This window comes from Diadema antillarum, unplaced genomic scaffold, assembly GCF_040938485.1.
Source record: "Diadema antillarum isolate AM-2024a unplaced genomic scaffold, OU_Dant_1.0 seq00000920_RagTag, whole genome shotgun sequence".
In the NCBI taxonomy this organism is placed as follows: Eukaryota; Metazoa; Echinodermata; class Echinoidea; order Diadematoida; family Diadematidae; genus Diadema; species Diadema antillarum.
In genome coordinates this window covers 944,607-957,359 of record NW_027271772.1, presented here as the reverse complement: position 1 = coordinate 957,359, position 12,753 = coordinate 944,607, and the positions used below count along the sequence as shown (strand labels likewise).

The 12,753-nt window shown below is 38.5% G+C and overlaps 1 protein-coding gene across 1 annotated transcript in view; it reads left to right on the top strand.

The window, feature by feature from the left end:
- LOC139741332 (uncharacterized) overlaps positions 1-8,324 on the top strand; it is a 66,507-nt gene extending 58,183 nt beyond the window's left edge. The window contains exons 9-13 of the mRNA XM_071651914.1: positions 2,572-2,718; positions 3,236-3,294; positions 4,937-4,998; positions 5,983-6,131; positions 7,713-8,324. Of these exons, the coding sequence (XP_071508015.1) occupies positions 2,572-2,718; positions 3,236-3,294; positions 4,937-4,998; positions 5,983-6,131; positions 7,713-8,324 (1,029 nt within the window). The remainder of the gene's footprint in view (positions 1-2,571; positions 2,719-3,235; positions 3,295-4,936; positions 4,999-5,982; positions 6,132-7,712) is intronic.
- The last annotated feature ends 4,429 nt before the right edge of the window (positions 8,325-12,753 follow it).

Genomic DNA, 12,753 nt, shown 5'->3' with positions numbered 1-12,753 from the left:
AATTGTAAATGTCATATCCATGGGGATTTTTTTTTTTTTCACATATATCTTCATCTTGTTGTCAATAAAATAGTGTGCAAGTTTGAATTTTATTGCATATCTTATATTGGCAATAAAAAAACCAAAAAACTCCATTCTTGTTAAGTTGAGATATTTGCTTTTAAAGCTGCAAAAAAAAAAAAAGACCCAAAGTACGTAAAAATAAAGAAAATATGGGATTTTCGTACTATAATGACTTCAAGAATATTCCTTTAAATGTGACAAGTGAGGTACATTATGTATCATTGGAAAGGTCTTATTTTGCTCCATCTGATGATGGACTTACTTCAAAATGTTTCAAAAAGGTGCTTAACCCATCCTGCAATCAAATTCTTCATATAGTGCAAACTAGAAAAGCACTCTGAGAGTGCAGACCTCCGCCAAGCAGCTACTTTCCACCGATGATCTTGTTCTTCCATAGAGATCAGTGATTTCCACCCATAAGTAGGCCTATGCATGCTGAAAAATCGCCCGATTTCCCAGTATAGAAGCCTTTTGTACGTCATAAACCCTCAGCTGCGCGGCACGCCTCACTCTAATGCAGAAACTAGAGCACACACTTTAGTGCGCGTATGAAAACCTCAAAAAATGTGCAGCTTGACCTCACAAGTTCATTGCCCTACCTGCCAAAATATTGAAAATTCTTCGTAAAATCTGTAAAAATGTCCGGATCACTACCAAAATTTAATCATCTGTTCCTTCTGTCATTCTCAAACCTTCCTGCAAGTTTCATCCAACCCGTCCACAACTTTTTGAGTTATTTTGCACACAGACAAACAAACAAACAAACAAACCATCGGTAATGAATGTAACCTCCTCCCTTGGCGGAGGTAATTAGATGAGGCTATGATGTCATGGCCTCACAAGTCTTCTGAGGAACTACACAACACTGATCTTCATGAGATTTTCCGAGATTAGAAATAGAAAAAAGGGAAACTTGTACATCCTTTGCATAACATCTTGGTTGCTCGGCCATAACTTTTCTCTCGCGAGTTTTAGGGGGGAAGGGTTAGTTGTTGCCAAATCATCAGCCAAGAAACTTGATTTTTATGATACTTTTGACGGACAAAACCATCGGGAGGGGTTGTTATTGTTCTGATGAAACCCCCACCTCATCGGAAACTCATGCACATGTATTTGGTGTATATGGGGGTTTTGACTATTAGTACTACTTACATGTATATATCTTTTATTGCGGAGCCACCTCAAATGAGATGTAGAATATCGCTCTAGGGGCCTTGCGGTAACCTACATTTCTGATGACCTACATTTCCCAATTGTTTGTTCCAAAAGAGCGGGCAATCAGTTTTGATCTCATTACGCCTCTTCCTGAACATAACTCTGACGCAAACATTTCTATATGTTGTATACAACCCCAAATTTGGTCATAAATCATGAGTTTTTATGCCAAGTGAATAGGACACATGGCTTCTTTGCATTTCTTATGTCTTTTTTTTTTATTTGATGTGCAACATTGTTGCTATGATAGCTCTGTGTTAGTCAGCGATGTATTTGTATGACTATACAGGGAATGAACCAGACCTGCTGCTTGCACTCTTAATCTGTCAGAGAAATTGTGCATTTTGTTGAACATTGAGTACATTTGATTATATTATGAAATAGCTTTATAGTTTCAAGGCAGAACAGCTTAAAAAAAAGATAAGAAAAAAACAAACAAATAGACAGGGCCCTGCTGTGTGAAACTTTGAATTGCTGCTCATTGCAGCTTTTCATGCAACAGTGCCCACGATCACGGAATTTATTATGTCATGAAAATGCAAATCCTTCCCATCCCCAGCAATTAATGATGATATGCTTAATGTTCTTCCGAACTAATGATTTCTTCTGAAAGGAAGCTGATTAGACGGTACAATGTATTGTGGTTGTCCGATTGAATTGATTCTCAATCGCTGCCTGCCATGTCAGGCACATTCAAATACCTTGACTCGCACAGACCTGCTATAGAATACAATTGTCTGTCAACAAATATGTGCAATGTAGCGAATTACAGCAGAAATCCCTCACAGAGATGAAGTTGGGCAATAAGAAGTTTGTAGCCCCTCAACATCTTCTCCGAATGGGGCTGCTTGCAAGAGACAGAAAGGGCTCTGTGTGTGCGTTTTCCACAGAATTAGAGGGATTCCCCAATACATTTTGAGTCGGGCCAATTTTTGCAATTCATACTGTCAGTCTCCCCAAGATACAGTCCCTTTAGCTGTCAGTGTTGGTTTGAATGCCCACTGTGTGTAATTATTATTATTTTTTTTTTACATTTTTTGTTTTTGTAAAGTGTTTGTGTACCTAGAGACATAAGCTATATCTACTGGACGTCCCAGTCAAGCATAGAAAAGCTTATGACGGCCCAAACAAAAATGCATATTACATAACATAATTATTCCATGAGCAAACCAGCTACATATTTTTGTGTATATATGTATGTAATGTGTTTGGGAATAAATTAGGTCAAATCCAATCCAATCCAATCCAATCAATCAATCAAGTCAAATCATATATTTTCTGTTGTTTACGTAGGAAGAAGAGGACATCCAAATGGAGCCGCTCCAGGAGACGAAACAAAAGATGCACGCCCTCATCGACGAGGCCTTCTCATTGGTCGGGAAGACCAGTCCGTCGAAAAACGCGGTGGCACCCACCAGGGCCAAACTGGCGCAGATGCAGGTTGATGCGAACTCTGTATAGTATCTTCAGTTTGAATAGATATAAGTAGATTTATCACTGTGGATATGTATTCTACTGTGATAATACAGTGTCATACCTTATTCTTCCCCTCGTCAGAAAAAAAAAGAGATAACGTTATGCTAAACATGTGTACCTAACTAATGTCAGTAGTTTTCATACATGTTGAATATGTTTATGTTGTGTATTACGATGAAAAACTTATTTTGAATAGTTTTTTTTTTAGAGTAGAAACTCATTCGTATTTGGAAATTTATTCTGAAAGTGGTGTTAAACTTTTGATCTCAATACGGATTATTAACCTTCAAAATTTTCAACTGTCAGTGCTACGGCCTTCATCTGCTGAATGACCAGTGTTCGCCTTGATCATGTGATGGTCGATAAGCGGATCATAAGCAAGTCATAGTCTGTGGATCAGTGGCGTCTTCAGCTGTCACAATTTTGCTGTCACTGTTTTTTATATGTTTGTTCTCCAATTCATTTCTCCTCTAAACCTCAGGAACCTAACAGCAGCAGAAGCGAAGGCTGGATCTCCAGCAGAGAACAGAATCATGTAGAGTAAGAAAACCTCATAGTTTGATTTTAACTCTGTATGTGCCACATTGGCGTGCATGACTTTGTCAATGGCTTGCTAACTTTGAGTAGATATGCTCAAATGCACAAATCGATTGATAAATCGCAATTATGCCGCCAAACATGGTAGTACTGGTATCATAGCCATCGTTCTGTCATGAAATTCACATCACAACTAAGCTTGCAGTTTTCTCTACAACTTTGATGGAGTGCACATCTAGCATGAGCGATTATAAAATATGGTATTAAAGTTACATGGCTCTGAAAAATAGAATGTTTTCTCAAAGCGCTCATGCATTGTGGTCTCAGTACCCTTCACTCAGAATAATGTGAAACACAAGAGAGTTTTTCATCAATGGCACACAAAAGATGAGTTTGGAGGAGTGGGATTGGAATTCACATTGTAGTCAGAATGAATTCTTTGAATGTATTGTATATAAAAAGCTAAAAAGAATATCATTTTCACTTTATTCAAAGCTTTTGCAAAGTATCAGAAGTTTCTGAAATTGTTCATACCTACAATGCAAATTTGCAGGAAAAACTAAAATCTAACCAAAAAAAAAAAGTTAAAATACAATACTATGATTTAGTCAACTTAGTACTATCTAGTCACATGCATAAGTTTAGATTTTCTTTGTCAACGTTAACCCGCTGAGGACGAGTCCCGAGTATGCTCTGGCAGATGTCTATGGGATATGCGTGTTGCAGCAAAATCAAACCGTCCTCAACGGGTTAACTGAAGTGAGAAAAAAGGTAGTTTTCAAATACCATATGATTTTTACCATGTTTTGGAGAAAGTGTCTTCTTTCGTCCTCCTTTGGTGTTTGAGTTGAATTCTCTCTTCAGCATTTTATTATGTAATGACCAGGAATTGAGGGATTTTTTCCTTCAGAAATTGACTTATCAATTCTGAATATACCGTACTGTTACCCTACTTTGGATAGAGAAGAGATGGGCTGGTTAACTCGATAAATGTGGACAAAATCCAGAAAAAATGTATACAAATATCTGCCAATGTGAGTCAGAAACATTACTGCTACTCTTCTAAAATTTGTTGCCAATTTGAAGATCAATTATGAATTTAACATTTTAGACATTTTTTGATATCAGAATTTGAACAATGAACAGTGATATGTGGACAAGATGAGACCTCAATGAAATATAGGTTTTTAGTATAATTTATGAATTATCAACAGTGAATGACAAAGATGAAGCAAAAAGAAACGGTGTCAAACCACATAAACCTGGTTTCATGGACCTGATGGATTTTAACCCTATCTGTACCAGGGGACTTTGAACAGTGTGTACATCACTATGGGGTTTTCTGTGTCAATCAGCACTCAAATCACACAGAGGATTGATCATTGTTCTAAAGCCATTAGGAGTCATTTTATTCAAAGGCATATGGCCTTGACAATGAGATATGTGCAAGGTCTGTAGGAAAACAATGTGGTAAATTGGGATGTTGAATAACCATAACTCTGCTTATACGTGCCAAATTAAAATGAGAAACAATTGGTACGATTTTGAGTGGGCTGATCAAATAGCTCATCTAGCTGTGCTTTTATGCAGGGTTTTCTTCCTGTTTTAAAGGTTTGCTTGTTGTTGTTTTTTTCCCCATCTGCAGGCAGGCCAGCGACTACGTGGTGCCAACAAGCGCAAAACGGAAACAGAAAGATGTGCTAAGAGGTAGGTAGACCTACACTGTAGTAAGAGCAGTAGCTGTTTTCAGTCTCGTGCATCATTATGGAAGCAAACTATGTAGTAGGGCCACATTAACCTGTTCCTTGCAAAATTCCTGAAATCCCCATAGGTTTTGTACAGTGCCCAGCAGACGCCAACAGACATTGGGTTAAGTAGGGGACAGATGGTTAGTTAGAATACTGTACTTGCAAGCAAGACGGCCACACTATATTTCTTCTAGAAATTTAAAAGCAGTAAGTTTGGAGTTGAAGCCTATACCGTAGTTATGGGTGGACTCAGCCTAGCAGGTAAAACTCGGCCCCCAGCGCGCGCATTACAGCTAGTTGTAATGCGCGTGCTGGGGGCCGAGTTTACCCGTTATGTCGAGTTCACCCATAACTATGGTACGTCACCATAACCCAATCATTGTCTTTCCAACTCAACAAATTTTACTGCGTGTCCTAATACTTTATATTTGAGAAGTTAGACCAGTAGATTGGACTGGGTAGAGTCAGTATGTCTACACAATAACTTAGAAACCAAAAATTCCAAAAATTTGCCAGTTTAAGACAAAAAGACAATGTTAACTTTAGTATTAAAAAATATGTTGCCAAATTAAAGGTCAGATGCAAATTAAGCAACTCTGAGGATTTTAATAATTCTGCAATGGATGTTACTAGTGGTAAGCTAGTGAATTAGGGCTAAAATTAAAGATTTGCACTCGTGCAATGAATGTGAAAAAAGATTATACAAAAAAGATAACAACAAAAAAGACACCAGATGTGTGATTTTTTGGACTCGATTGGTTGAAGTACAGCTCTAGCAAAGATGTCTTTATATTCAACATTAGTCAGGATCTATCTCTAGCCCTTTAACTTGCCATTGGTACCGGTACATGTAGTTTTGTGGCCTGTTCACTGTCATCCACTCTTAAAGAGGTACCCCTGATTTTTTGGTTTTTATTTAATCCATGTCTGTCCAATCCCACAGACGGAATGACGCAAACTTCGGACCTGAGCAACACCAGTCGAGTGGTGGTGGTCCCTGTCAGCAAACCACCTCAGGAGGGCAGCAGACTAGTCTGGAGTCCCTACCAGGCCGGCGATGAGGTGGCCAGACTCTCTCCATCACAGGAACCGGTGGGTTCACAGCATTAACCCTAACTAGGCCGGGCTATTTAGGTAGTTGAAAGAGCCGGGGGGGGGGGGCCTCCCAGCCTCTAGATCTCCGCCGTCGACTGCGCGATCGCGACAAAAATTGGCACACACATTGCCTATGATGTAATCTAAAATACCATGAAGTTAATTTTTCAAAAAACTATAGTTTTTTGCTAAATTATGCTAATTTATGCATAATGATGCATGAAATCAGACTATTTGGTATAAATCACAAAATAAAGCTCAAAACAGGCACATTTTTTGTGTAAATATTCTTTTTAGTGTCCTTAGCAAATGTAATAAAAAGAAATTGTGATGTGAGAAAAAATTCTTAAGTATTTTATTGGTTTTTTCAATTTCTTATGTATTTCGTTGTTTTTTCAACTTTATGTTTTTCATTGTTTTTTCGATGAAATTTGTCCGCGACATCGCTCCAAACAAGAAAATATGTTATTCATTGATTTTAATCAATAAAACCCCCAAATAATCATGCTTTTATGAAATTTGCCTGTAAGCACAGTTTGCATTGAAATTGTACACGAATTCACGTTTTTGAGCAATTTTTGGTCTGACATGCATGTACATATTTATGCGTAACTTCGGAACCGTGCGCCCGGGCGTCGCAAATTTGGTGTCAAAAGATGCGGGAGACTCGAAAGAAAAAAGTCATGAAACGTCATGATAGCTTTTTGCGATTGCGATACACCGCACGGAACGTCGAGGGGGGGGGGGCCTCGGAGGCCCCCCCCCCCCCCGGCCTAGACCCCCCCGGCCTAGTTAGGGTTTAAGATAGGAGTGTGAACGAGGTGCAAGTACTGGAAGCTTCCTGTGTAAAGTTCAATCATTTTTTACAGGCTATTTCCTCGCTCTCTCTTCCTTCCAGTTCACACCAAATTTTAAAATCTGTTAAAGGTATTATGTACGCCTGTCCATGTATCAAAGGTTAGCTTTAATCACTTTTGATCAGAGGAGATCAAAGAAAAACAAGAGAAGTGGAACAAACAAAACAAGAGTAGGTAAAAAGCATTGCTATTTTTTTTTTTTAAATCAGAACTTTCTTGGCTCTTGTATTGCTGTGTCTCCCTCTTGCTCTAATACAGAGCTGCCAAGTCTCCCTGATTCTGCAGGAGTCTCCCTGAAAATGTCAAAATCTGTTCATGTCTGAATAAGAGAATATTAAAATCTCCCTCACGATCAGTTGGGAATTATTTTCACCCATTGAAATGCATGTAACACACAGATATCTCCCGGATTGCTGTGTGGCATCCCCCTGATTTGGATGTGGGAATGTTGGCAGACCTGCTAATGTAAAAGAAATGCATTTGTCAGTACTAAGTAGCATGTTGCTGTTGCAATGTGACTCAGTGGGCAGGAGTGGAACATCATCTGAATGAGCTGCATTATGACTGATATCCTTTCTTTTGCCTGCTTGGAAGATGTTGGTCTTACTTGTTTTATGACACTGTACTGTTGTATTTCTGCTTCTATTACAAGAAAATAATTTCTGTGTTAAAGAGCGCATGCAGAATTTATTTGTTTTTTTCTTGTCATTTTCACTTGCAGGCTTCCATACCGGGCGGGGTCAACCCGTCTCCAGAGTCCCCGAGGTCGTTGCCAGGTCATCAGTTTGGATCGGCGACGGCCCAGGAGCGTCGTCCTGATGGGGACAGTCTGAGGGGGAGACAGGGGGCGGTGGAGCGCTACGCAGACATGCTGAAGGACATGTTAGACACGCAGAACACGGAGCAGCAGCCGAGCCCCGAAGTCTCGACGAGGGCGCCCTTGCGGAAGCGCAGCGTGGCTCTGCTGGAGGGTGAGCCCGACTACGAGTGGTCATTCGACCGCAGCGTGACTGGGTCACGGGGTCGCGGTTCCAAGCCAGCGGCCCGCAAGCCAGAGGCGAGCGTCGCCAACGTCGCCAAGCCTCCTCGGACGGAGAGATCGCTCAGTTCGGAAGCCACGCCACCAAGCGAGGGGAAAGTCAGAGCGATGCTCAGCAGCCGCGAGCACGGAGTCGGGAAGGCGGTGGACAAGTTTTACGATGAGCTGGACGTATCAAGCAACTTGAGGTACCCAACTGGGCAGTACTCACCCCAGGTGACGAACGCAGTGCGCGAGGAACTAATTCGGCTTACCCGACGTATGGGAGACGGGGAGGAGAGTGTACTAGTATGAAGACTTCGGCCTGTTAGCTTTTCTCTCTTACTATCATCGACAATGTGGTCCAAGCGCTGTCCTCCTCTTGAGGCGTGTACTGTAAAAGCAGAAACTTTCGCAAATTTCTCGAGCCAAGATTTGTGAAAGTAAAATGCAGGCAAAAATGTTTTTGTCTGCACAGTGCATTGAATGCCAGTGACAATCCGCAAAGTTTCGTGCTGCGAAAAAAGCCATCAGCTATGTTTCGCAAAAGCTTCATGCCACCAATGTTTCCGGCTTTTCGCTCCTAAAATCCCACCTTCGTTATTTGAAACCCATTTGCTAAAGGGAAATTCAAACTTGTGTGTGCCAGTCAGCACTCGAAGCACTCAAAAGGTTAACAGACAGAAGACATATTCTGCTTCTGCAGGTACAACTTGTATGATGTCAGTGTACAAGAACTCCTTCCCCTGTCATTTTGAAGAATGTATTACGCCTTGCATTTGTGAGTTACAGGACTTGTAACTTCCTGTATTTCCTTGAGTTTCCCCGACTGGAATTCCACAATTTTTCTTGCCAGTATAATCCGTTCCATTCCTCGTAGTTTTAGGCACTTGACGTTAATAAAAGGGTTAAGTGTGATTTGAATCACATTTTTAATGCCCAAGTGAAATATAAAATCTGTGTACTATATTGAACTGCGCCAATGCCAAAATGTAGGAGGCAGGTACAGTTTACCACAGAGGGCTGTATTTATTTATTTCTCGTTGCCAAGGAATTTTTAAAAAATTCTATCATTTAGGGAGAAAAAAATCAGCAAATGACAATCGCCTATCTTGCCTAATCAGATCGCTGTTCATTTGAAAGATGGAAATCCATAAAGTGTCAAGTTTTTGCTGTGCTTAAAGTGCATAGTTTTTAAAGTGAAGGATGCATTCCAAAATATTTTTTTTCTTTTTTTATTTAAGGCAATACTAGCAGCTTTTTTCTCTCAGTGCAATTTCTAGAAGTGCATGCAACAGACAGGCCTACAAAATAAGATTCCCTTGGAGAGGCAAAATGTGCTATAATCCCGTTCTTTTTATTGGCACAAATACTTCACCGTTGTTATGTGAAAGCACTTGTGGCGTGTTGGCAATGACTTTATTCTGTGCAATGTCAAGAATTAAAAACAATGTGTATTTTAACTCACTGAAGAGGTGTGGCTATGTGAACCGTACCCATTCCACGGGCAGTATTGTGGAGATGAGAATTGGGCTTTTAACTTTTTCTGAGATACCAAGAAAACACTTTTGAAATAGCACAGAGCATACCATTTTAAGAGCAATTCAAAGTTTATTTGATAAAAATCAAGTTTGGAATGACTGAAACATAAAAAAAACAAAGTAAAACAAAGTAAAACAAAGCAATCATAGTAAGAAGTGGGTCTCACACTTCATTAGAATTGTTCTGTTTTGGATATCTCAGCCATTTCAAAACCAATTTTCATCAAATAAATGTTGAATTCTTCATGAAATTACATGCTCTTTCATATTTCATAAGAGGTTTCTCATTATCTCACCAAAAATGTTAGAAACCTGAAATTAGGTCTCCACCAAAACTATACAATCCCTTCAAAAAACAGGGAAATGATGATTGATAATTAATGATGAATAATAAATGATTCATAATTGCAGGGAGATACTGTAATAATTCATACATGACCCCACAATAAGCTCTTAAAAATCTGCTGAAATGTGCTAAGTCTAAGTCAATTATTACACGCGATCAGATCTCAAAACAAGAAGTATAATAAGAGAAAGAGTGTCTGAATCTGCCCCAACAAAGCTGTATTCAGGCATGGTCTTACCAGATGAGAAGAAGGCCCCACGAGATCTGAAACAGGTTCAAACTTTTTGATATAGGAATACCTCCACCAAGGATGATCAAAAAGAAAAAAATAGCCGATGACTTCCGAACGGTGATAAATCAATTTCACCAAAGTGATATAATGCAAGAAATCACACAAAACCAAAAATAGCCTCCCATTAATCATTCTTTACACTGCTTTGATGTCTAATGGTTTTCATTTTTATTATTTGATAGCCATGTAATTGGGAAAGTGTTAATTTGATTTCATACCAACCACTGTATGGTTTGCAAGTACAAATTCTTCTTTCAAAATTTTTATTCGTTTGATTCTTCTTTAGGGTGCACTGAAATCATAATTTTATTTTTTCTTGAAAGAAATACACTCGGTAGAATATTCAGTGCTCAGGATGTTTGCATCTTCAAAAAATGGAGGAGTTCACTTTTTTATCAAAATTGTATGAACATTCATGTACTTTTTTCCCCTCATTTTCAGACAAATAAATTGATAACTATGCAGAAGTCATTTATCATGTTACCAAGGTCAGCTGATGTCAACAGCCAATAAGAATCCAAATAACATGAAATATGAATAATCACACTAATTGATTTTTTAAATTACTCGACCGCTTTCTCATGTTTTCACATATCTGCTTCTGAAAATATGTCGTTTGAAATAAGCCATCCCTCTTGAGCACAAGTTATCTATCAGCGTGAAAGGGATTTTTTTTTCTAAAAAATGTATGTGAATCTAGTGAATGTATCACTGAATTTTGAGGGAATTGGACAAAAAAAAGCATTCTTAAAGGTTTGGATTAATCCACATGGATCGTTGGATGGAAAGGCTACTAACAGTTTGTCACATGCGTGTAATGATAGTAAAGAAAATAAAAGAATTGATATTATTACTGACATTATGTTTATGGTAATATTACTCTCCCCTGCCTTCTGGAAGAAGCAAGTCATGTACTTTTTCATATGCCAAGATAATGAAAACATTGTTTGACTTTCATTCCCCCCCCCCCCCAAAAAAAAGGGCTGCAAGTAACTGAAGGTGATGCCAAACTTTTGTTTGTTTGTTTGTACATAAGCCACTCATGCTTGCCAACAAGAAATACGAACAAAACTTTGTGCCTGAGCAGAAGAAAACGCTTGCCAAAGTGTGAGAAATTGTACCCATTTTGAAATTTTTCATTCATGCTGAAAAACAGTGCTGGCCTATTCCTGTGTTTGCTGCCGTTAAGTTCCCTAGGAGTATTTATTTGAGAATGGCTAGTCTCAAAATTAACCTCTATTGATTAATTTGAATTACTGAAATCATTAATGAAAATATCTTTCTTCTTTCTTTATTTATTAAAAAGTTTAGAAAGTAATTAACATTTCTGTTTCTTTAATGGAAGGTACAGCATCTACCCAGAAAAAAAGCTGCTGCTAGTACCATCACATTGTTCAAACTTTCATCAGGATTTTTGTGTTACGGCTTATCCTTAATGCTAAAATAATCCAACTTGACATTATGGTGAGGAAAAGCAGGGCTTCAATCTATTCTCCTCACTGTTCCCCGTGCCCTGTTCACACCATGGAGTTAAGCATATCTTGTTTTTATTCAAGGACTCACCAGGCACAGTGTAGCAATCCTTTACTTATGAACAACCTTTTTTTATATATATAAATTACTAGTATTATTCCTTGTGTGGTTCAAGATCAATATCTTAGCTATATTTACACATATGTGTTTGGTCTCTTAAATAATGTGTCACATTTTTGTGATTGTACATGTATATGAAAAACACTTCTTTATGACCAATGTTGTACAGTGTACATCCTAATAACCTTATTTATTAATCATAGCAGTGTTTGCAAATGATGAGAAATGGCAGTTTGTTGTTTGTTTGTTTTTTAAAAAGGGGAAATGAGAATGATGCAGTGATATTGCAGGGAATGAGGGCAGTCTTGAGTTCTTTTGTTGTTGTGTGGACATTTTGAATGCAAGCAAGATTGTAAAAGTTATCAGATGTATGTATTTTTCAAAACAAAATTACACAGAAGAGCAAAGAAGTGACCAGTTTGTATTGTGTTTTCATCTTGTTTCATGTGTGGATGACGGTTCTTACCATGCGCATTTAACATGAAGGCGGACACACACACACACACACACATACAGCTATCTTCCTCTATAAACTAAAATAAACCCACAGAAGTAAACCAGAGCAAGATAGTCTGAAGGCTATAAATATGATGCCCAAACACAATAACCACTTCATAACAGCAGAACAAACAATATAGCAGAGATGGTATATTTTTTTTATTAGTACATAGTACACACACACAAAAATATTCGCTTATAGGTAAATGCTTTTCCATGTAAATGCAGTGTTCATATCCACTCAATATGCTTTGAGTTTAAATTTGTGTAATGTTGGTAAACGTTTTTCTGATTCCAGTAACCAGGAACTAAAATATACAAACATAGACTGCTTTTCGGGGCATGGTTCATATTATTGCCCCAAGGGATGTCAACTCCATGGTATGACCCGAGGAGATTGCTCTGACAGTCAAAGCATGGAGTTGAGATCCCGAGGGGCAATAATATATGTATCAACCATGCCCCAAATAAAAT